The sequence below is a fragment of the Sparus aurata genome, chromosome 17, assembly GCF_900880675.1.
Source record: "Sparus aurata chromosome 17, fSpaAur1.1, whole genome shotgun sequence".
NCBI classification, from domain to species: Eukaryota; Metazoa; Chordata; class Actinopteri; order Spariformes; family Sparidae; genus Sparus; species Sparus aurata.
In genome coordinates, this window is record NC_044203.1 from 17,752,778 (window position 1) to 17,778,551 (window position 25,774).

General features: G+C 41.4%; 2 protein-coding genes across 2 annotated transcripts; one reads left to right on the forward strand and one right to left on the reverse strand.

The window, feature by feature from the left end:
• The first annotated feature begins 667 nt into the window (after nt 1-667).
• Nucleotides 668-4,824, forward strand: LOC115567859 (N-acetyllactosaminide beta-1,3-N-acetylglucosaminyltransferase 3-like). Its single transcript, XM_030394724.1, has 2 exons — nt 668-725; nt 2,924-4,824. Exons 1-2 carry the CDS (start codon nt 718-720, stop codon nt 4,191-4,193), a joined length of 1,278 nt encoding a protein of 425 aa, XP_030250584.1. The 5' UTR covers nt 668-717; the 3' UTR covers nt 4,194-4,824.
• A 617-nt stretch (nt 4,825-5,441) lies between these two features.
• Nucleotides 5,442-25,754, reverse strand: limd1a (LIM domains containing 1a). The gene is made up of 8 exons (XM_030394723.1): nt 23,880-25,754; nt 17,917-18,018; nt 12,874-12,941; nt 11,360-11,422; nt 10,724-10,854; nt 9,751-9,802; nt 7,541-7,609; nt 5,442-6,821 (listed from the first exon to the last, which is right to left on the reverse strand). The coding sequence occupies exons 1-8, from the start codon at nt 25,099-25,101 to the stop codon at nt 6,684-6,686; spliced, it is 1,845 nt and encodes a 614-aa protein (XP_030250583.1). The 5' UTR covers nt 25,102-25,754; the 3' UTR covers nt 5,442-6,683.
• Between the last annotated feature and the right edge of the window lie 20 nt (nt 25,755-25,774).

The window sequence follows — 25,774 nt, forward strand, 5'->3', positions numbered from 1 at the left end:
TTCCAAACACTATACAGCACTAAGGGCATTCAGCAGTATCTAAAAAATAATAATAAAAGAATTAGGCGTTTGCAGAAGTCACATTATAAACAGTGGTGAGGAAACATCAGGGTGGTAATAGGTCATTCGTGGGTGCCCCTTTTGTCTGTTGAGTCCCTGCCTCACAAAATGTCTGTGCGCATCCCTGCTTTTGATATTTTTGATGTTTCTACTGTCCAGAGAATACAGCGTGTCTGTGTGAAAGAAGCAAGCATAACTGTGGTGTTCGTGTGATTTTGGAAAGGTGTATCCCTGGGTGCAACAGGAAACTAACAAATTGCACTTTCTTGACAACCAGCTTAAACCCTTTACATGCATAAACAGCATAGCCAGTTGAGCCACTACGGCCTGAAGTAATTTAAGGCCAGGTGTCTCAATCACCGGTTATCAACAATGTATATCTTGTATTGTCACTTATCTGTGTCTTTCTTACTGCTTTTATTTGGAGCATTAGATACAATTTCATTTGCATGCACAGTCACTAGATGTTATCATTTGACTGCCGTGGCTACGTGAGCTAGAAACTGGCTGGTGGTGACAGCCTGATTGGCCGAGGATGGAATGGACCCCAGAGGCATCCTGTGTTTCAACTACCATAGCAGCATCAGACTCAGGCTGACTGCAGACGAGCAGGGGGAGACTCCAGGAGCGCAGAGCCACAGACACTGATCTACCAACATGTTAAAGTAAGTATTGTTGATTATGAATTTCACTAGACTATATTGATTGGGCTTAAAGATAGAAATAGCACCTTTTAAACTCTTGCAGTGTTAAATTCAATGACAATTAATCATTGTAAAAATAACAACTAACTTTGCAAAAATTATATTTTCACAGTAGTGGTCACACTGTCCACCAACTTCTTCTAGCAGTAATGATCAACTATCTGTCCCAGAAATTGAAACATAAAATGTGTAAAATTGGAACCTGAGATCTCAGTTCCTTTCTTTTTTCTGATGCTTACTGGATATGTCACACTTTCTATTTTGGTCATGATCAAAGAAAAGGATGGCATACACACACACACACACACACACACACAAAGATAACCCCTGATGCTACAAAGCAGGAACATTTAGTAGTCAGATCATTGGCGATACAGGATTATTACACCATATATCAGTAAGTCATTTGTTTTAACAATTTATGGTTTAAAGAGTTTAAAGCCCTAAGATATGTCAGCATGTACTACAAGCGATGGGAGGTGATGAGGTTTTTCTTTATATATTCACAACCAACAAAGTTTTCTTGAGTTTTTTTCTGTGGCTAGGCAGGTAATAAGCAGGTAAAGTATTTATTTGTTTCATAATGGAAGAAGAAAGTGCTTTAGGGCTCGGATGGCCGACCCCGAAGGGCATGCAGAGGGGAACAAAATGTTGTTTTACTTGTTAGACTTAATTTTGTCAGACGCAAGAGTCCCTGGCACCGCACGGTGGGGATGGATGTCAAATACATTTATCCTATCAGTTTTCCATACTTTGTTGTTTTGGGCAGTAAAAACATGGACATTAATAAATAATCAACTTCATTTCAAGCTAAAATGCTTTTCAAATTAAAGAAATCTCTTTAATTGTGTTTTCCCAGTCAAGGACACTGTCGTGGTTCGGTGTCTTGTGTCTTCTCTTCTGTTCTCTGTGTTTTCCCCTCCCTTCTTGTTGCATGTTTGTCTCCCTGTCTCCCGTTGGTATGTTTTAGATTTTGATTTCTTATTTTTGCATTTTGATTTGAACTTTGCTTTTAGTTGCTACTTTGTTTAGTCCTTGACCATTTTTGGTTTTCTAGTTTTTTGATGGGTCTTTGTATTTCCGCTTTGTAAGGAATAAAGCTCTTGTTTTCCCCCTTATCCTGCCTCCCATGTGTCTGCATTTGGGTTTACCTTAGTTTTTCCCTCTGAAGTGTGACAGTACACCTTCTGTTGTGAGTGGTTGAAAGTGTAGGATGCAGTCATTTCATCAAAACATGGTATATCTAAGAGAAATCAAGAAAGTGTTTTTGAGACTGCCCTCACTAGAAGTTCTACACAACAATGTAAATGTAAATTCAATCATTTTATACTCCCTCCCATGTCAGTTGAAAGATGGGTGAAGCTTTGTAGTCTTCAAAACATTTCTGGAGCTTATTGGAAAACAGTGCTGAAGCATTCTCCTAAACAGCTGAAGCAGATGAGGACTCGTTATGAAACCTAAAAGAAATGGATATGGAAAGACATTATTTATACTTTTTTTGGTTTGTTTGTTTTTTTAGCCAAAATTGTCACTTAGCTAAAGGTGTGCACAGCCCATCTGAGGTGGGTGCACAAGCTTAACCCCTGGCCAAATCATACTCATTCTAAAATAAAAAGAGTTTGTATATCTGCCCCATGATTCTGTAGCTCATGCTCCACACCCTCCACAAACTTAAAAGAAAATCAGCCAATAGTTTTTTAGCAGTCTTGTTGAATAGGTGACATTCCCGGCCATTATATATCTCGCTATGGCATTCTGCATCTCAGACTCAAACGGGTGTTTGCGTCATTCCTTTTATGCTTAAAATGCAAGAACATGTTTTCAGAGCCAGATATTTGTGCACGCCTTAGTTTAGAACACTATCGCTCATGGTGAGTCGGCCACTATTTTGTGTGGTGCTCAGAAACGCAGGCTCACATATCTCAAATCAAACAGTGAAATTAGGCAGTACTAGAAATATATAAATCAATATTTGTATTACCAAATAGCCTATTCCTAGACTGAAATGATTTCAGAACCATACTTTATTCTAATCTTACCTATGATACGATAAAGTTTTTTCATTTTTTCCAAACCAACAAACTGGACAAGCAGACATGAATATTAATCTTTGAAATATTATGTCACACTGAACTTTTATTTTTCTCCTGTCACTGCAGAGCTTTAATAAGGACACGCTGCAGAGCAGCAACTTCACTGCTGGCAGCAGCTCTTCTTGTGGTCCTTTATCTCAGTGGAGAATTCAGCCTTACGATCACTCGAAGAGATAACCCCAAGGATGGTTTGAGACCCAAACACCATCTTGTAGATGTGAGAGAGGTTGAACGTCAAACAAAGCCAGCCATCAACAAAGCCCCCCATGTGTACTCCTGGCCAAAATGTGAAAGAAACCATTCTGCTGCCATGACCAGAAACTTCAGCTCACTTCCTAGTCATATACAAGACTTCCTCTACTACAGACACTGTCGACATTTTCCCTTGCTGCTGGACATCCCTGACAAATGTGGAGGAGTTTATGGATCGGCAAAAGTCTTCCTTCTACTTGTCATTAAAAGTTCCCCTGTGAACTATGAGCGCCGAGAGGTGATCCGCAAAACCTGGGGTGCAGAGAGGTTATCCAGTGGTGTGTGGATCAGAAGGGTCTTCATCTCAGCAACCATGGACACTGGTTATGAGGAAGAACGACTGAACCATCTCCTCAGAATGGAGCACCACAAGTACAATGACATCCTTCAATGGGACTTCCATGACACATTCTACAATCTCACCTTGAAGCAGATGCTCTTCCTAGAGTGGATGGAAAAAAACTGTCCAAATGCTCACTTCCTGTTCAATGGTGATGATGATATCTTTGCCAACCCAGATAAAATGGTTAATTATCTCAAGAGCCTAAAGGAAAATAGTGGAGACAAACACCTCTATACCGGAGCTGTGAACTGGTATGGACCCGTTAGAGAAGAAAAGAGCAAGTATTATATTCCTTTTCAGTTGCAGAAGTCAGAGTTATTCCAACCCTATTGTAGTGGCGGTGGCTTCCTCTTGTCTGGCTTCACAGCTTCAGTCGTATTCAGAGAGACCCAGACCACCCCCCTTTTTCCCATTGATGATGCTTACTTTGGAATGTGCCTGGCAAAAGTAGGACTTGGTCCCAGTTCCCTTTTGGGTGTGTACACAGAAATCGAGATGGTCCCTGGCGTCAAAGAAGCAGAGGATGATCTTAATCCTTGCTTCTATAGAGACATATTTATTGTTCACAGATTCCATCCTGCTCACTTGTTTTACATGTGGCATAGATTACAAGAGCCTGATCTGAATTGCACCTTAGCAGATGTGCAGACACAGTTGAGTGCAATTCAATCCAACATCTCTAACCCTAACCCCACACAAAGCTCTGCCACAAATGTTGCAAAGCCTCAAGTGCAGGATTAACAATTTCGGGTTCTAAAAGTGCTTAAATCACCAGTATGTGTGATGTACAGATATTTTTGACATGTACACAAACAACTGATGTTTATCAATGTGGTATACTTTGTTGTGGCTTAGGGACAAAACATTTGAGTGAATCTGGGTAACAAAATGTACGCTTATAGTAACTAAATAGTGCATCCAAGAGGCTTCTTCAGCTCTAACTAACTGGAGGGCAGTTGCAGGCTTCTAAACTCTCAGGCTCACCTAGCCCTAACATCCCACGTGAAGGTCGGATAAGTCAACGACCCACAAGTGGCCCTAACGACTCTGAAACTCAGAGCTCACACATGTCTTTAACGACACTGTAAGGACACTCCCACACAGGGTTTAAAAGCCTGCAACTCCCCTCCAGTTAGTTCAAACTGAAGAAGCCTTTTGGATGAGAGGTGAAACGTCTTCAAGAAACTGAAACACGTCCAGTTGCAGACAATTCAGCACTTGCAGTTAATGGCTAACTTAGATAACTAAAATGACTCTAATATAAAGTCAATAACCTGTCAATTAGTTTGTAAGATAGGTTATTAGCAGTGATAGCAATGCTTACTATGTCTTGAAAGGTGTTAAATAAAATTTGGTGGTGATTATGTTTGAATTATGTTTTTTGTGGTAATGTAAGAGCAGTTAAACCAGACTGGTCAAATTTGACCGGGAACACCAAACTAAGGCAAGGAGAAAGAAACATATAATACAAGGGTTAACATAAATGTTACAAACAGGTGTCCAGGAATGTTACAGAACAAGTCACAAGTAAGTTTACTCTCTCTGCTTGAGCACATAAGGCTAGCTGTGAGTTTTAAATTGAGTTTCAGTATTCATTGTCACTAAATCTAAAGGTGCTTAAATGTTTGTCATAAAGTCATTTAGACAAATCTGAACACTGACCTTTTTCATGTAGCGTTACCCCACTTGAGAATGTGTGGGATTCGATAGGAAGATTTAAAGGCCACATAGAATTTAGTGGGTTCAACTCCTGTCCACCTCAGCTCAACTTCCGAAGATATAATATTCACATGCCCCATTGGACACAACGACTTTCAACTACTGAATGGAAATGGACTGTTGTGAATTAACCATTCAATAATGCAATGAATGCACAAAGTAATGTATTAATGTTAATAAATATTAAGCAGGTCTGCTTGTAAATGTGCCTCTAAATCACTGAGAGCAATATATTTCTCTAATGTAAAAATTCACAATTAAAATACAAAGTTTGGTCTATTGAAATGCATTTATTAAATATGTTCTTTACAACAATCATACAACACATATATGTTTGTTCTTCGTCATAACTACAGATGGCTATAAATAAAGTCCTTAAATGACAAGCAACATAAGTATGAAGTTAGTAAACTCGAGACATGAATAACATGGGCGGCAGAATAGGCAAACTGTACTTCCCACTTGGAAATCAAATGAGTATCTCAGGGGTTTTGCACAAAAGTCAAAGTTAAACAAACGTATATGAGTATAGGCCTACTATATATATATATATATTTAAATATACAATGGTTGCAAATGTAACAAAATACATAGATCTAGTGGCCTAATACTAACCTCCCCATAGTCGCATATAAAACTCACAAATCTATCTCTGCTTAGAGCAGACTGCATGTGACTAATAATGGCTGCTCATCTTGTACAGAACAGAACAATTTGGCTCTCTGAAGCATTCTTTCTTAAACCCAACAAAAGAGAAAAGCCATAGAAATGTGAGATAGTAAGCCTGAAGCATACAAAGGCACAGCAACATATTACATATTACTTTTACATATCTATGGAATGGTTGTGTTCAAAATGATTTGATATGATTTATTGCATACAGAAAATTGTGTTACCACTTCGAGAAAAAAATGAACAGTGGTAACTGGTTCAAAAATGGAAGAGGAGGGAATTGCTGATATGCTTTGCCTTTTTAAAATCATGCTGAACACAAATTTGTTGCTTTTTTGGGATCTTTCTCCTTGGTAAATGCATGTAGAAACTGATGTGGAGACACAACAGACATCCAGGACATTCTGTAAAAAAACTCTAATCTCACGAGGCCTTTAGTTAGAAGATTTATGGACACCTTTTGAACTGCAATTTCACAGCATAGGTGTGAATGGGAAGTTGACAACCAGATATTTTCACAGCCAATGTAACTTATTTTTACATTTAAAATAAATCATATGACAACACTTCAGTTATTCAGTATGCAGCCAGTATAACGCAATACTTCACTGCGTTCAAAGTATGGTTTAGGTGTATTATAAAACTTCATTATTGGGTCAAAAATCCTGAGGAGTAATGGAATCCCCATTAACATTCATGTGAAAAAACACATCAAACATGATTTGACACCGCATTAATCAATCCTCTACAACAAGAATTGTACATGCACTCCTGCTGTCAGTCACTCCGGGGCAGTTCTTCCATTTATCCACCAGGTGTCTCCCTCCACCTATGGTAATGTTAATAGGAGGAAGTGGTGGTGATGGGAGGGGAGCTGCCCGGCTCGATGTTCTTCAGGTGGCATGAGTGGCAGAGAAGGTGGCCGTTCAGAGGGTAGCAGCGATGACCCTCCTCGTCATTCAGCTCCATCTTACATTCCTGAACAACAAAAAGGAGGCACAAAGATGAGACACCTCCACTGAAAGATTACACAAGCTTGAACACTGGAGTAGAGGGTAACTGGTCTGATCTCTGCCATGTATTAGCCTTATTTCCGATGACAGAAAGACTGGACTGCAATAACTACCTTGCAAGTGTAAAAATAAAGCAGTTAGAACAGGGGCATTTATACATTTGCAAAATGATTGAAAATTCTTCTTTTCAGAAAATCTCAAATTAAAAGAAAAAACAATGTTCTCTGGTTGATAAAGGATGTCGTATCTGCCTTATAGCTTCCAGTTTCGAGAAAGAAATCTGTTTACAAAGACAAGGTGCTGCACTTTGAACTGCTTGAGAAACCACCAGAAAGAAACAGCCACTCAACAGTTGAGCACTATTTTAACTGGGAGCTGCTACTCAAAACCCACTGATTTTTATTTACATGAAGCTAAGGAACAGCACCTGTCAATCAAGAAAAAAAAGAAGAGGCACTTGAGTAAAATGATGAGATAAGGATGATGAGGTGTTGCATACCTGCTTTCCTAAGCAGTACATAATTACAGACTGTAATTAAGATCAGGGATCTACTCATAATGATTTCTCTTAATGAGCCATTCAGAGCGTCCCTGGCTCAGAGCCACTGCAACATGAATATCTTTATATGCAAAGCTTTATTTTCAGTTTTGTAACCGTCTGAAATGTGAGCTGTTTCAACCCACCTCACAGTGATAGCATTCCACATGATAGTCTTTGTCCATGGATACAACTCGAACGGTTTCATCAGAGCCCTGGAAAGAAATTCACACAGACAAATGCAACTGAGTCCAATTTTGCCAGAAGACTCTTCACTGTCGTGTTCTGTTAAGCCTGACAAAAGCTTCAAAAGATCGATGAAAAAAAGCGTGTGCACCGTGATGTCAGCCAAGAGCAGAATTCTCTATCCTTTAAACTACTCCCGTGCATCACAACCTTGGGGCTTAAGGGTTTGTCATCCATCCTTCATGAGCTACAGTATCAGTGAAGTTCTATTATATTTTCAGATTTTACTATTCACTGTTTTACAACAACAAAAAAAGAACTCATACTCAAGAACCTCGTAACACGATAGGCCTTACTGAGAAGCCAAACTGGCAAACATAGATATAGCCACAAGGGGCCAAAGGTGGTTGTAACTCATTTTTAAAAATCTGTACAAAGATCTTCTATCTCAGATTGCTTGTGCTCTTTGTCTCCCTGATTATTCACTTCAATAGAGACAGAAGCTGTTTCTTTTTCCGTCATCTCTCTCTGTTTACAGTATCAGAGGGACCTCCCCTGAACAATCGTTACATAAATTACATAAATGCAGAAGGTAGACTAAGCCCCCTACCCCAACAGACACACACACACACACACACACACACACACACACACACACACACACACACACTACCTCTCCTCTAAATACCAGCCTCACAGCTTACTCAAAGGGGAGGGCAGGGGACATTCCACCAAAGTCAACTCTAATTTTGGACATTTCTTTGCCTTTGTCAGCATGTCCTGTTCTCCCTACAGTCCAGTCCACTCTTACATGACACCACATTGAATCAAAGCTCAGAGATACTAGGCCTCGCTGTGTTTTGACCTGTGGTCTAGTGGGAAATATGGCTATATTGAACTATCTGCTACTTGCACTTGCACAAGTTTAGAGTTTGGATCTTGAGTGAGTCAACATGAGCAGATACTGATTTATAGTCTGCTGAGCTCCTGGTGCTTGAAGCTCTACAGGTAAAGGTGAACAACTTGGTCCAAAAGAGAGCCGGTCGTCTTCTAGAGTCAGGTTAAAACATCCATGAATTAATGATCATATTGTTACGTGCATCCAGGTTCATTTATTGCAGGGAAATTGAAAACATTGCACTGATCACCCTAACAAACAACATAATCCTCAGTCAACAGCAACCACTGGGTGTATCTTAAGTTCATACTAGTGTGTCACTCAATATTTAAGTTATCACAGTCACTTGTAAACTGAGAAGTAAGGCATGAGGCTGAGGTTTAAGGTTTAAGTCAGGCTACAGCCCTCAAGAGCCCCTCATTCCCCATCTCTCTCTTCCCTAATTTCCTACCATCCCTCTACTATTAGTTTACTAATACAGGCACGTCATGTCACAAAAATACATGAAAAAAACGTTTAACTAACACATGCTGCTAGAACACAACACAAGAAGCTGCACTTCCTGGAGCATAATCAAACAAAACACACAACATATGGGTCAGCGATGTGGATAAAATTAGTGGTGCACTGATTAGAACCTGATGGAAATTTCAGTCAGCCAATACTGGCCTATCACAGATATATCTGTATCGGCCTCTGTTGGCCAATGTGCACCAATAAGCCAGAGTAAGATTGGGGTAGTTGTAATACATTTCCACTGAGGTAATTTTTGGAAGTTTATTGTTAAACTGTAAAATAGCCTGCCTCCATTAGATCTGTGTCACCAGTCACAAGTTTTATAAACACATTTAAGGGATTGTTGCAAAAAATGTCCTTATATGGGCAGATATATCAAAATCAGAATGTTTTTACAAACTAATATCGTATTAGCATTGGCAGCAGAAAACAAGTATCAGTCACTCCCTAATACTAACAAGCAGACCACTATCTATGTCCACTTAAGTATTCAAAATCCACTGGTCAAAACTAAATCCCAATGGCTGAATTTCTTTTCGGTTTTCCTCAAACCCCTACATTCAAAACCAATATAAATCTTTTCGAAGGATAAACATCTCAAACTGTGAAAGATTTGAGACATTTTTAATGGATTGATTTACACAATTGAACCACAATACCTTGAATATGAGAACTTGAGCTCTCATATGTGTCAAAACATGATAAAATGAGAGAACATATGATAATATCTAATCATGACCCCGAGTGTTCGCTTACCTCTGAGGGCAGGATAGGCTGTTTACACGCTGCACATTTAGGCGCCAGGACCCTGAAAGAGCGAGATGCATAATGATTTGAGATTTTGAACTGCATTCAAACAAGTAACTGAATTCAATTCCCCCCTATCTGGAGACTATTAATGTCCCAGTTCATATTTGATGCCCTTCTCGGAACCTTTAAACCTGCTGAGCCCCCCTCTCCCTACTGACTCTAACCAGATTCAAGATTCTGATTCGTCTACAAAGACGCCAGGTTTGCAGATGTGCTGGCTTTCTCCTCACACACGTGATCCCCCAAATCCAGACAGGAGTTGGAAAAACAAAAAGCAAAATGAATTCATTATTTCCACACACATGGCAGGCACCTGGATGTCTGAGGGAATAACAAAGGACCTCTCAGTGTGGATGGGTATGACTGTGGGTAAAAGGCAAACAATTACTGTATACACAATAAGGTTTGTCTGATTTAATCAGCGGAGAGAACATGTGGGAGCTGCCAGACAGTGATCAGCCATGTGCCTGGCTGTGCTGTACATGTTGTCCCAGCAGGGAGAAGAAAGCCTGTAGCTGTTGAGGCATTACAGGGGCATCTGTTGTACTTCCACACACGAAAACCTTTTGGTTTTTTTTTACTCAGATGTTACACTGAATTTTGTCCCCACAGAGCTTGTCACTGTTGGGTTTGGACCAAAGGAGCACGCCAATCTTACACCTCTAACTGAACAGCAATCTTTTCTCCCTCTCCGTTCATCCCTGGCTACACTTCTAATGTGTCCACTACACGTGGCTCAGAGAAACTTGGTCAACCCTTCTCAACTACATCCTGCAATAACAAGGGAAAGTTAAGTAGCTGTGCCGTCACTTAAATTGCAATATGACACCAAGACATTTTTTTTCCATCCCCATGCTAAACCAACTTAACACAGATAAATCTGGGTCCTGCCCTTGTGTTCCCTTGAGATGATGCTCACCTGTGGTAGTCTTTGAGACAGTAGATCTTATTTTCAGTGTCCACGGTGAAGGGCACTCCATCAAGGCTCTCATTACAGATGACACAGCGGAAACAGCCAGGGTGGTATGACTTCCCGAGGGCCTGCAGGATCTATAAAGACAGTAATGAGCGAAGAATAATGGGACATCAATACTCAATTTTATCCTGCTACTGCTGTTTACATTTCCTTAATATTTGTATCCAATATAATCAAAATAGCCATTGTTCTTAAAAAATCTTTGCCTTTAGATTAGATGAATTTTTCATGATCCCTGTGGGGATATTGGGTCCTAACAGCAGCTAAAAATAAGATAAAGCCAAGAATAAGCCCACCCAGAGTATTCAGGATAATATATAACTAATAACTCATATCAATTGTGCGAGTGTGTGTCAGTTTGATTTTTACTCATGAGACTGTATGTGTGTGAGGGTGTGTATGTGTGAGAGAGTCGCACATGCACAGCCAAAGCTTCTTCCTGAGTCTTTAACCAGATGTGCCCACAAAAAGCTCATTTAGGGTGAAGTAACTCTGCATTTCTGCTGAGATCACTGGCTTGGACCCGCACACACAAACACACAAAAGTACACACAGCTGAGAGAAGAAATAGACACTAACCATGTCCATGATCAGATGTCCACATGCGTTGCACTTGTCTGCAGACTGCTGGAAACCAGAGTACTTCAACAGAGAGAGAAAAGACGACAGTGAGGTCATTGGAATTTGGTTACTTAAAGGATGGTTGAAATTTCTGACTTTGTTTCAGACTGAGCAACTGCACAGTGTCTCTAAGGCACAATCTACAGCAGACTATAAGGTTTAGCATGTGTAGTTGTGCTAAAATCCCTCCTAAAATCTGCTAAAAATCACTGGTTTCAGTTTCTGAGAAACTAGCCAGCTATTATGCCTCCATAATATGTCTCCTTTGAGACAAGTGGAAAGAGAATGTCCAAAAAAACATTTAGGTGTTTATATACTTAAGGTTTATTCATATTCTCAGACAGCCATCTCCACTCCAGCTATATTTCCACGTATATTCTGAAGAGGGGACACTACTTTCTGATTTAAGTAGAGATGTAAAAAAAAAAACTTTAGAACTTCTTCAAAATTAAGCAATGAGTTTGAACCTGGCTTTATCCAATGTATCCAAGTAAATGTTTTAATAAGATAATGCATCAACTGCATATTCAAACATAAACTTCATGGTGATATGTATCATGGACTACTGGACACATTTTTAAAAACATTTTTATAGTCAATATGATTGTGGTTCCTGCATTAACTCATACGGTATTTAAATCAGTCAACTTAGCTTTTATAATGCGTTATTATGTATGAGCAGTGTCAGTCAAGAGAAGCCACACTAACAGGCCTGGCAGAAGAGCAGATGTAATTAACAGCATATAGAGGGAGCGGAGCCAGAGCAAATTTAATTCTGTATGAATTCTGATTTTAATTGTCCAACTAAGAGGTTTTAGTGGAAAGGCAATTAGATGGGGTTTTACACAGACAGTGCTCCTTAGGTAAACAAGCACCAAACTACTGACGGTGTGACTAAAAGGATGATTTGGGGTAATACATACTGCTAACAAAAAGGGTTGGATATCTTGTGAAGACGAAACATGACGCAAATTTACATTTTCAAAGACTTTCAACTGTGTTTAATGTGCGTCCTATTATTTGCATAGTGAAAGTACTCACAGTCATTCGGCACTGGTGTGAACAGCCTGACCACCCTCCACCCGACCAACATAGCAAAGCAGTTTCTCCAGTTACTGACCTCCTACCAGTCTCACCCAAGGGGGGAAAACTGATATGAATCAGCAGCACTGGGTGCTAAAACTGGGCCACGAGGTCAAAGTCTCCAACCGATATTTTGTATTTAAGATGAAGGCTGATGCATTATAGATTGTATTTAAGTGTGTACAGTGTAACTGACTGTGATTTGAGGAAAAAGTGACAATCCCTTGTTGATCATAAAAACAGAGTTTTGAAATCCTGGAGACAATGAACATGTGGACTGAAAATGAGAACATTAATGTGTGTTATCTGACCTAATGCAGTTTGAAGGTTACAAGACCACATACCTCAGTTGAGATATACTACAATTTGATCATGTATTGGATGCTCACCAGAAAGTCCTCTTCACAGAAAACCTTCCCTCCGACATAGTAGAACGCCTTCCCTCTGAGCCTTCGACCTGCAGACAGACAGAAAAGTCCAATTGTATCATTTCATTGGAGCAATACACAGCAAGATCCTCACCTAGGACGCTTAAAGACACGCTCTTAAAAAAAGAACTACTGAATGATAATAAGTTGATTAAAGCAGACAAGAAAAGGTAAGTCAATGATAGCATGTTGAAATGTTTTAGTGGAAAATCTTGCAAAGTCATGAGCTCAGTCTCAGAAAATAGTTACAGCACTAATGCATAAAGACTGTGGTGATTAATTACACCCATTTGAAGGTAATGGACCCTCTTGCAATATTCATTATATCCTGCTGAATCCGAGGCTGATAAATCAAACAGCGGATCTGTGGTGGGCTGGTGTCTTAATATAATATTGCTGGGACACAGAGCAGGCTTCAGGAGGACAAGGAAGATCATCTGGATCAAACACATGTGAGAAATACACAGATTAAATCCAATTACTAGACAGGTGCAACAGATTAAACACTCCACAGGCAAAGACCTACAACGACCTGCTATTCTTCTTCTTTGCTCCTTTCTGGTGTCTTTCCACATGCTTTGTGCTTCCTGTCTGTCTGTGTGCTTTAATAGTTCTACAGTCTGGATCTGGCAGGCACACACACAAACACCAAAACACTTCACATAGCTATTCCTGTCCAGGTCCCACAGGAAGAGGGAACATTCCTCACATTTTCTGAGGAGAAGGTGAAGGAGGGGACAGCAGGGCAGAGGAAGGGTTAACCTCAGTAAACAGGAGCCATCCTTGTCTTGCATGTTCCATCACATGCTCTGTTTGCCTGATTATTTGAATCCAGATATTCTCATTACCTAGGTGCAGGACATGGACATTTTAAATGCAGAGCTTTCTTTAGATTAATTCTTGCAGAATATAGACAAATCAACAACTTATTAGCATTGAAAAACATCTCGATATTGGACATAACAGGGTTGGGTGATATGACCATTTATTACATGAAATCATATACTCTATATCCATTTAATATGTCCAAATTGCCTGTCTGTTTTCATAATAAAGCAGTTCTATGTGCTATATAAATACTGTGGGAGTATCAAAACGCTCAGTCCACATTAAAATGAACACAGTGTGTATTCTCAAACTGTGTCTTCAAACAAGCCATCAGGACTTCAGTGAGGTTTTGACGTTGCAACTATACAAGTCACTGCCCTCAGCAATGCCCCAACTAAAGCCATGGATGCAAAATAAACAGCAGCCTGTCCTTTTGGACTGGAGGGTGCCCTTAAGACAGGCACTGAAACTTTTGGCATACCAAACTGGCATCAAAGAACTGGTTAAGGAAGCTCGGCCGTTGTGTCGCCTCGAGTTTACCTGTGTGTTTGACAGCCCTAAAACTGAACCTTCAGACAGAGGGTGAATTGGGGCACTGCAGCAATGGACAGTAGACACCCAAAATAAACGTATGAGCCAGAAAAAATGTATATCACTGGGAGCATTAGGCGATCAAGGACAATGTTGTAAATTGCTGATGATGTTTTTGCATCCATGTGATGAAGCCCTCTGTTTTGTCGGGTATTTCATTTGCTGTATTGGCTAAAAGCAGACATGACATCCTGCTTATTTTATCCCTGCACCCTTTAACAATCATATATTATCATATTTCACCCCTTTCAGGACATAGACCTACCCAGAGATCACTGCAATCAAAATATAAAGAGAAAAATATAATTATTTTAGTCTAGTCTGGGAAAGAAGGGCTGAGCTATAGAGGTTGACCCTATTATTCTCTACTTCTCTCTTAAAATCAGCAGACTATTGATCAAAGGCTATACTTTCACTGTCTGGAAGGGTCAACGAGCTTAAACACTGTTGTTCTTCGCTGAGCCTGAATTACACGATGAATAAAGCTTCAGAAAAAGAAGAGAAGAAAAAAAAAAGAAAGAAATCAGAAATAAATTGAAGCCTCATGATTCATCTCATTATACCAATGGCAAATGAAATTATCTGAACCAGTTATTCACAATTACATTATCCTACTTTAATAGAATAATAATAGTCATGCAGTAACCAAGGTCTGGCCAGGTTTACACAATAACCTAACTGAAGACCAGTCATTTCGATGGAGGCCAAGGTGTGGAACTGGTCTGGGCTAATTACTGCCAGACAGTCCTGGAACTGTGTCCCTAAAGGGAGGAGGGAAGGGTGAAGAGGATGAAAATGAGATATGAGCATTCCTCTTCTTCACATTCCTTTCCTTTTTTTCCCAGCAAGTCAGAGAGGGAAGGCTCTGAGCTTTGCGGAAAGATAAGAGCTTAATTAAAGTCAGGAGTCAGGGCTGACTATTTGAAAAGCACAAGAAAGAACAGTGACTATTGCACTTTCATAAAAATGTAAAATACCTGGGGGATAGAACAAAACACAAGGCCATTTTCTAATTAAAACATTCTATGAATTCCCTTAGTAATCCCGTTCAGAAAATAAGAATTCACAATGACCCTGCCACGACTTTCTAATCAAGCCTCGGCCCTATTTGTTGCTGTGAGCAAATTACTCAGGTGAGACATCTCAGCAAAAGAGGCACATCTCTATTATACCAATTTCACATTCAAAGTCTGTTAACTCTAAGATTCAGTCTGCTGAAAATGATATGTACACTAACGGAAAAGTAGTGCTGACTGGTAAAATTTATTTTCATCATCATCATGTGGGCAACGGAATAACACAAACAAATAAGAAGAAGCCCCAGCTAGCCGTCAGCTGACCTCAGAATAATGTAGTTGGTTTGGTGGAGACTACGAGGTTAGCTAGCACAATGCACTGAAGAAGGAGAGAGGAGCTAATGTGTGCACTTCAATACTGCTCAATATCGTATTGTTATCACACTGCAAGATTTCTCTCTAGTCATCCCAATGCATTTTTCAGACTGAGAACAGCACCTGGAACATTTCCTGACAATCTACCCACCAGATGTTAACATACCAGTGGATTCAGAACCAATCAGATCCTTGTTTTTACTCTCCAAAGCCTGCCAACAGGCAGAGAAAAGAGAGTGGATATTATGAAAGCAGATTCTCAGACAGTTCCTTACTAACTCAAATTACATCCTCACTGCTTCTCTATTAGAATTATAAAAAAAGAAGACTCTTAATGTCAAGAGTAAGACACATATAATTGTGAAGTCATTTCTAGCTGAGGTAAATGTTACATATAAATATACACGAAAAAAATACAAATCAAAAGCACATAAAGATAGGCAATTTGTTTCTTAGTCACAGATTATGCAATTATCGAACTGTGTAAACAGGTTTCTCTGACAACAGCACACTGACAGACTTGAGCTTAATATCCAACTAAAATTGGGTTGTACTGTTAACTGTTCGCCAGCAGTCAATGTTTAGCCTGAAGGGAAGCCCCCCTACAGCGAAGTGCCGAATCCCAGACATGCAGGCTGTGCTCTACTTGCCATTAGGAATATTCTCCTACCTTTCCGTCACCTTGGGGGAACTGGTGGAGTAAGGGCTTGGCAGGAAGTTCCTTGTAACAAGATTCTTTTGATGAATTTGTACCCATCTCTGATTGACAGTTATCACACTTTTTATCCCAAAAAATCTTAATAGTGACTAATCAACAAATCATTAACCCGCATATTTGACGTCATCACACTGTTTACTGTGTGGGTGTAAGAATACAGAGGCATGTGTATGTACAAGTGTACCCCCATGCTCTGGTTGTGTGTGGTGAGTTGTGTACTCCCCTGAAAGGTCTCCCTGTCCACTGTACTCCCATCTTGTTGCACACAGCTGACATAACAGCACCCAGTGTCCTCCTGGAGCCAGACCCACAGAGGGCCCCTGTGCCTACATTCCTCCCCAGCAGAGATGCTTTTCCCTGGGGCCACTCACAGCGAGTACAACCCTTATGCCCTCACGTGGAGCCAGCTATGAGAGGTATGTGGTGTGTAAACTCTTCTCCCCCCACTTTAGACATCAGCTTTACTCAGAGCCACATTGTGTCTCCTCTTTTTCATTTTACACACACACACACACACATACACACACACACGCACACACACACAATGGTGTGTAAAAATAACACACAGGGATGTTAATCATACATTTGGGGGCATAAGCAGCGAGGTCAAAGGTGCTGCAGAATAATGGGCATGAGCAGAGGTCACGGCAGTGCCATAAATACTCCACATACCCACCATCTGATAATTGGGACAAAGATTTAATTGGTTGGATCAGAGAGCCAGACAGTCCAGGCAGGAATCTACAGGTCACACAAACATTGGACAGAGCAGTCAGAGCACTGAACCTAAACTGATACCTGGCTGCTTCCTAATTGTTCAGGTTAACTGTCTTAACTGACAAAACCAAAAACCTGGCCAACACTGACACATAACACAGAGGTCACAGTGACAGAACAGATGAATAGATGAATATTAGACAGTTCACTTTTGTGCAGTTGAAACATTATGCTACCTTTCCTAAAATGGCATCTGTCTCACGTAATTAAAACCAAAAGCACACAAACAAAAAACAGATATCATCTTTGAAGTCGTTGGAAAAGTATTTCTAAACAAATAAGCCCTGTAGATAACTTGTTATAAGTTCCTGCTGACTTTCAGTCTCAATATTTGCACATGATTTGGATACACTCAGAGCATTAATCTATACTAAAAGCTATTTTATTTACTGATGGATGAACTAGGGCGGCAAAAAGTCTTGCTCTGTGTGGGCTGGAGGAGTGACTGGCACACCCAGAAACCAAACACCAGCAGCACAGGACAGTAATCCCCAAATAATTGTGTGTTTTTGCGCGGGCCAGTGAACGACTGAAGAGGAAGGTACCACTTATAAATCAAGAGGACAGGGTCTTTAGCAGTCCATTATTCAGGAGGTGGCTGAAGTTTACGTGTGAATCAACCGAGGAGAGAAGGTGAAAGTGCTTGAATGGTAACAAAAGGTCTCAATGAAGGTGTGTTGTGCATGTGTTTTTACTTACTGCAGGCGCTGCAGGTAAAGCAGTTGTCATGGTAGAGGCTACCCATAGCTTGGCAGGCCTGGTTGGCTCCATACACGGCTTTGTTGCACTTAACGCAGACTCCTGGAACACAACACAACAAATGAAAAAGTCAGATGAAGACATTTTAATCAGTGGTCACATACTACATTGATCAAATGCTAAATCTGAGATATAAATTAAGACACTGTTTATTTTATCAAGACAAAAGAATCAACTAGACAAAAACAATGGAGACAGAGAAAAAAAAAATCGCTCCACAAAAGTCAGGAAGCTGGTTAGCCGACTGTATCAGTGAAAGCGGAAATATATCCTTATTTGCTTGTTTGACTTGGCTCAGAGACTGAGAGGTCTGTTAATAAAGTCTTTGATCAAATGTTCCTACCCTAACAGACATGGGAGTAATATTAATCCATCCACTCATCCAAGCCAGCTAGATTTGAGAAGAACATGCAGAAAAAATGAAAAAAAAGAAAGAAATAGAGATAAAAAGAAGATAAAAGCAAAAGTTAACTCTCCTGTGTTGGATGAATAATACCAGTTCAGGCCTTTAAAAAGCAAATCACATGAGAGAATGTCAGGCAATATTACATAATCTCTCCCTTGACTTTGAACAGCTCATGAACAACACAGGGCTTCCATGTGATCAATAAAAAACAACTTTTTATCTGCAGCTGCTTCGGATGCAACACTGCTTTCCTGATCTGAGACCTGCCATAAAAATACTATCTTTGATCGCTTCACTTCCCCGCCATGACCTCATGTCTCCCTCTGAGCCTGCACCGCATGACATGCTGTAATATGACAACTGACATGTGGAGTATCACAAGTAACAACCCCCATCACTGCTGGCCCTAATGAGCAGTCAGCTAGCAGCTAAATCAATCAATCAATCAATATGGTGTGACATGATCATCTACTCATCAAGTTTTGACCTAAAGTAACATAGAAGGGGCAATGGCATCAATCGAGGATTAAAGCAAAACCCAAAACCCCTCCCTCTTTTAGTGTGCATGAGGTTATTTGTATGTGGTGGATTTATAGAAAAACTCTCTGGAGACAGAAGTGGAGCTCAGCAGATGAGCGTGGCCCAGCCCAGCCCAGCCCAGGTCCTCCTCGAACATTCACAAAGAAACTTCTGTTTCCTCTGTATCCAACACGCATCACGCGGCTGCCCCCTTTCAGAACACACTGTTATTCTATAAACTTTTTCAAATGTTTCTCTTCATAGACTGTCAGTAATACAACATACAACTTGGCTAAAGCCTCTCCTAATGCCACAACAGAGGACGCATCATCAGAGGCCCCAATGGCTGGAAAGAAGATTTAGAGATAATAGAGGGATATTATTAGATAGCTGAAGGATGTTGCTCTTACGTAAGGTCTTTCAAGCTTACATGAAAACACAATAAAGTAGCAGTAAATCAGATTCTCTGCTTTTCTTCAGTGAACGTTGACTACAAACAATTCATGTCACAGAACAATCAATGAAGCAGCTACAGGATTCTGAGGAACACACACTGTAAAGAACACTCTCTCTCAGGACTTTTTTGAGATCTGACACAGAGCCAAGGACATTTTCCCCTTTAAACTTTTAATAGCTCTGAATTGTATGCCCCATGAGAACAAAAATGCAATAAAAGTCTGCCTTTTTCTTTTCCTGTTCAGGACCTAAAAATTCCTTATTTTCATAGTAACCTCCTCACCGGTTGGGCCACTACAAATCTGCTTTTGGCCAGAGTCCTATGTTCCAAAACAGTGTGATTATTCAGGGGACTGACTGCTTGCTTCAAGCGGGGGGAGGGGAAGCAAAACATGCAGCCAAAACTTTACCCCTCCTACCCTCCCTCACCTTTCCCAGCTGTCAAAACTCCCAGTAGATGGCTGCCCGCTTGCCAATATGCCACTGGCTGAAAATGAGACCCTCACTACACACTGAAGCAGTTAGTTAGTGAGTGTTATCACAACAACAGTCTTGCTTGATTTTTTTGCTAGCCTACTGGCTAGTTTTCATACAATCTTCATGGTAAAACATGGCTTTAAACTACTTACACTTGGTTTAGGATGGTTTACAGTGTGCACTGCTACTATTCTAGCTGGACGCTTAATGTGGTTGTGAAAATAACACATCTCCAAGAAACCCCATGTATTCAGATCTTAAGAAGTAGACTTAGCACTGAAAGACAATTTTTCTCACTCAAAATTTTGACCAAATCCCATCTACAACCATATCCACCACATTATTAATTTAACTTAAAAAGTAGTAGTTAAGTAGCATGTACAACACTCTCATTCACTCTAATTTACTGAAAGTTGAGTCACCTACAGCATCATTTTCTAACATTTACCACAGCAGACAGACGCCACACCCAGAAGAAGTGGCAACGCATATTAAATTCAGTTATACCACAGGCCATATATTCATAGACAAACAGACACATGGATGTGAATGAAAGGAAATCACAATCACACACACAAACGCACACACACACGCACACACACACAAACACAAATAAAAGTCAGCCCACAAAGCCTGCCAAAGTAGAAGCAAAGAATCCCTGGGAAGAGTTAAGATGAAGGTTTCCACTCAGCAGCCAGATGGGATAAATTAATCCTCCATCTTAACACAACACTAAACGTTCATCTGAATGCGTGTGTGTGTGTGTGTGTGTGTGTGTGTGTGTGTGCACGCGCGTGCGTGTGTGTGTGTGTGTGAAAGTCAGAGGAAGCAGGGAGGCTAAACACTGGGATGTCCCACCACTTCTCCCCTCTTGGATGAAGTTGTCTATAAATCTCACATCCTCTCAGGCTCTCGTGGTCAATAACAAAGAGGCATCCACAGACCTTTCCCTAAATCTCTCCCATTTGTCTGCTCTTCCATTCAACTGCACCGCAGGCACCTCGAAACTCGTCTGGGACTCCCCTCCCCTTCGCATCCTTAGACCTCATTTCTAGAATTCCTTGCTCTCTTCCCTCAGACATTCCTCATTGTTCCCCTGGTGCAGCCGTTTGGCATTGGACTCATTTTCCCAGAACTTCCCAGAACTTTTCCCTGCAGTTGTGCCAATCAGAACTAGGTGTACGTTTGGGAACTCTGATGGATCCTGGCATAAATGGAAACAACTCACTGGATAATTTAAACATGGCCGTGTCACTTAACACAACACAACAGCTGACAGGACTGAATTTAAGTGACACGGCCGTCAGGTTTAACTTAATAATCATCAAATACAATGGCATCTACAAATATGACAATATATGCAACAGGGAGCTGACAGATGATGGCATCATCCATCACCGATGGCTGAACGTCATTAACTTCTAAGGACTGTGCCATCATAACATTTTGATTTAAAATGCCCCCCCACCTGAGAACGCAATAAAGTGGTGTGTCCCCCTCAGAGTAGCTTCAAGGCAGGAATTGCTGGCATTTGTAAGAGAGAGAATAAAAAGGAGTTTGTTTCTGCTCAGTGCACTGTTATTTTTCGATGTCCCGTTTATTTTCTTCTTATTAAATCTCCTCATTTGGGCAAACTAAAGACACGTAATTCACATTGGGGGCAGCGTTGTATGCTTTTCGCTGTTGGTGGGTTTCTTTCAAACATGCAGTGCAGACACGAAGACCCTTTTAAATGTATGTCGTGATAACAGGTGAGTTCAGTCGGTCTGAGCGAAAGTGGGAAACAGAAGTAACGAGTAGTTACGACTGCCATACGGCAACTCTGAGGGGACACACAACCTCAATGACAACTCCATCCTCCAACTTGATGTTTCACTAAGGACACTGTCATAAGAGAATTCGGTGGACAGCGGCCACCTTTACATGCAACTAACTAAAATTTTCACAATCTACTATTTAGTCTACAAAATGTCAAAAAAGCTCATCAACATTTTACAGACTCAAAAGTAACATCTTCAAATTGCTTATTTTGTCCAACCAACAGTCCATAATACATTTCATTTATTATCTTAAAGGACAAAGAAAAGCAGAAAATCCATACACTTAAGAAGCTGGCACTGGCAAATGTTTAACAATTACAAAATGACTGTAACAATTATTATACATGTATAGTATAATGATTATTGAAACAGTTGGCAACTAATTCTCTTTTGATTGACTAATCATTGCAGCTCTAATATTAAGTGTATTTAAAATGTCATATACACTTTGAAAGTCAACCTTAATCAAACTTAAGTTTTGTAGAGAAAACTAGCCTACACAAGTTTATTCTGGCATGAAAGCATGACTCAGAGAATGAGCCATGGTCTGGTGGGAAACTCCATCCAGGAACTGTGTGTGGATACATGTGGGACTGTGTGTGTGAAAAAAAGACACTATACAAATGTAAAACCTACACTTCTGCTGATTGCACACTGTGCTCTCCCACGTGTCCGTTATTTTAACGTCTCTGTGCTATTTCTGAGCCATGTCGTGACAGTGACGTAGGCCAGAACATCTTCCCTTACACACTAACATAAGCACATCAACGGGCTGAGGAAAGCTGTGAATTACAATTGTGGCATTCCAGCAGGAAATTCCTACAGCAGAGAGGCAAGGGTGGGCCGTGTGTGTTTGTGATTGTATGTAATAGGGTGCTCTGTGGCTTTGAACCAGATATCCCCGATCTCACACTTGTCCTCTCACTAGTGGGACATCCCATTTTCATGAATGGCCTTGGCTGCAAACACCTGGCCACCACGTGATTACCAGCTCTCTCTGGCAAAAACAAACTCCCAGCAACATGCCTACATCCCACCTATTTATTGCATCTGCCTCCAGGAAAGGATCCTGTCAGCTGACCTCACAGCAGAACATGTGTTTTTACAATGTTGCATTAATTTCCTGATAGTGCTCCTCCAAATAGAGCACCGGATGTACGAGGAATAGAAACCAGAACATTCTGCTGATGATGGACATTTTTCAAAAACCCTGCCTGCCTGTCTGTCAGCCAGTGACCTTATGCATTGATTCAAATATTAGTTGCATCTGAGCTGATTTTTATAATGTCCTACTTTGTATGTATTGTCTATTCTCCTGTAAAGCACTTTGAATTGCATTTGTGTCTGAATGGTGCTATATAAACAAGCATGCACTGAATTACAAGACTTAACCCCTCCTATTCATGCCTTTGTAATAATATAATACACTTCAAATATATCTAATTCCAAGAAATGCAAGGACAGATCAAGGCAGCTCAAAAAACAAGAAATGATCTCCAAGATAAAATATGCAACGTCTTATAAAAATGTGCCCCTAAAAGCCAGAACTAACAGCCACAGGTGTTGTCTTTCATCACATCTTCCCTGTGCACACGTGTTCCTCAGCTGCACAAGCATGCATGGCATGCTCATAAAAAGAGTCATGAGAAATGTGCAAGCACAGGTCTATAATAATGACATCATTTGGAAACCAGTGAATGACACTGCCAGTCAAACAAACTCAACATGGGATGGAACATTAATACAATCACAGACTAACCATTCAATCTCTGTGGAGGCGATAAGAGGGCAACATTCTTCTGTCTGGCCTTTGTCCCGTGTTTTATTGCTGAAGGGTTTGTTTCGGTGGCCAAGAGGGCAGACAATGAATCATTTAAAAACAACATGGAACTAATTAGAAAATTATTCTGTCTGCATTCCACATGAGAAAGACAGAGGCCTCCCACAGCGTCTACCTACGAAATTCAGCTATTTTATCAGCAAAGAGACCATCACTGAAGAATGCCATCAAACAAAGACAAGAAAACGGGGTGGCACTTCTGATTAAGCTACAGAAACAAACACACAAGGGAAACACAGACAGCATGACAAAGGGTGACTGTGCATGTGTAAATCAAAAACAAGTGGATTTATGTTCTGAAATGTGGGTGGGCGGTTCTGTCGTTCAATGGTGGCTTAACTGACTGAAGCCCCTTGTTGATGTTGGGTAGTTGAGACTGTCTTACCAAAGTAGTCAGCCTTCGGTTGGGCATCCATCTCTTTTTCCAGCCGCTTAGTGAGGGCCTCTAATTTTATTTCAGCTGCTGAAGGTTGTTCAGGAGGCTGCGTGAGGAGAGGCTGGCAGTGTGGTTGGCCACTCTTGGGGGAGCACAGGACGTCAGCTTCAGCGCTGGTAGCCTGTGCAAGTATTTGGCTGTGGCCTTGAGCCTGGCTGCTGCTGCTTTTGGAGACACTGGCAGGGATCAACGGGGAAGTTGCCATCTGGGCTTTGGTCTGAAGTGTCTCAGAGGTTGCAGGTAGAAGTGAGGAAGCTGACACTGGACCATTATGGTTGGTAGAGGATCTTGAAGTTGGAGAAGGTGGCTCATAATGGGCTGCAGTGTGTATGAGAAACTGCTTCATCTGCACGTCAGCTCCACCTGTGAAGGCACTCAGAGGCAGGGCAGGGATGAGGTCTGGTGTAGCTGAGCCAGCGGGCTCTCCCGCCCATCCCCTAGCTGGCCCGGTGGAGGAGGGTGGACTCTGGTTAACAACCGGGGTGACAGCCTGGTTCTGCTGGGGTGGGACACTGTTGGCAGTGGGAGGTGCAGACTGGTGCTGTAACGCCCTGCTGCTCCCAGACCCAGACAAAGATGGGGAGCGCTGGCTCTCACCGGATGGGGCCCAGGCATCGGGCTGGATGACGGGGTTACGAGCATGTGTGGGCGCGCTGTGAGCCGCGCTTCCTGGGCTAGGGGGAGTAGGGGAGGTGTGCTGGTAGGAATGTGGCTCTAAGCGCTCCTTATTATCGTAATTGTTTCCGTAGCCATATGCCCTGCCGGCTGGAGGTTCAGACTGAACGCCTGTGTGGTGTTTCTGTCCGTCAAACTGCGCGTACTGATTCCCAGCCGTGGTGCCCGGCACAGGGCCAGACAGTATCGGGGGCTTCGCTGCCGCCTCACCCGGCTGCCTGTAACTATTGATGGGCGGTCTGTCTTTGGTGTAATGAGCGCTGTTGTATCCACCATTCATTTTAATGGCCTGGTTGTTTCTCGCCATCTCCTCCTGGTGTTTCTGCATGTGTATTTTAGTCATTTTAGAGGCGAAAACTTTTCTTGTCTCTTCAAAGTCGGGGTTGTTTCCTGCATCCCTCCTGGTTCGAAATAAACCATCTCTGGATGCTTCATACATGTTTAAGTCTTCGATAAACTTACTCGCCTCGAGTCCCAAATCCTCGTATTTATCCATTTCGAAGTTGCGTGTCTGCTTCAACAAACTAAAGTAAAGTTGTATCTTTTTTCTTTTGGTTAAACTCTAACTAAATCACAAGTCTGTAAAAGAGTGGTATTTCCAGAGTGAATTATTAGCTTACAGTCCAGAGGCTCGAAGTCTTGTCAGGAGACAGGGGTCCGGACCCAGGTCGAAACTTTTCTGTTATTCCAAACTTTCCAGCTCTTTTTATAGTCCGGGTAAATCACAAAAAAAGTTAAAAACTCCGCGTCCTCCTCGGCGAAACTTCCCCTCCGTAAGTCCGTCCGTCCAGCTCAGCTCGGCTCAGCTCGGCTCTGATACGAACAAGCCGCCGTCTGTCTGGTTGTAAATGTGAGCAGATCCCAGATCCGATAGCCCGGACGACCCCACAAACTGCCCCCCTCCTCCCGCTTAACAGTCCCAGCGGGGAACCTTCATTCAAAACTTCACCCCTCCGCTCCTCTGCCAGCACAATTTCACTTGAAGCGGTTAAAATAATCTTATATGTCGTCAAAGTCACGTCGATGACCGGATAAAGTGGTCCCCCCGTTAACGAGCAGACCGTGGGATAACTGTTGAGCACGCAGCCGTACGTGGCCACCGGTCGGTTCAACCGTCGGGACAGAAACAGGGAACAGTTTGTTTTAAAGGTACAGTGCTCACTTTAAGA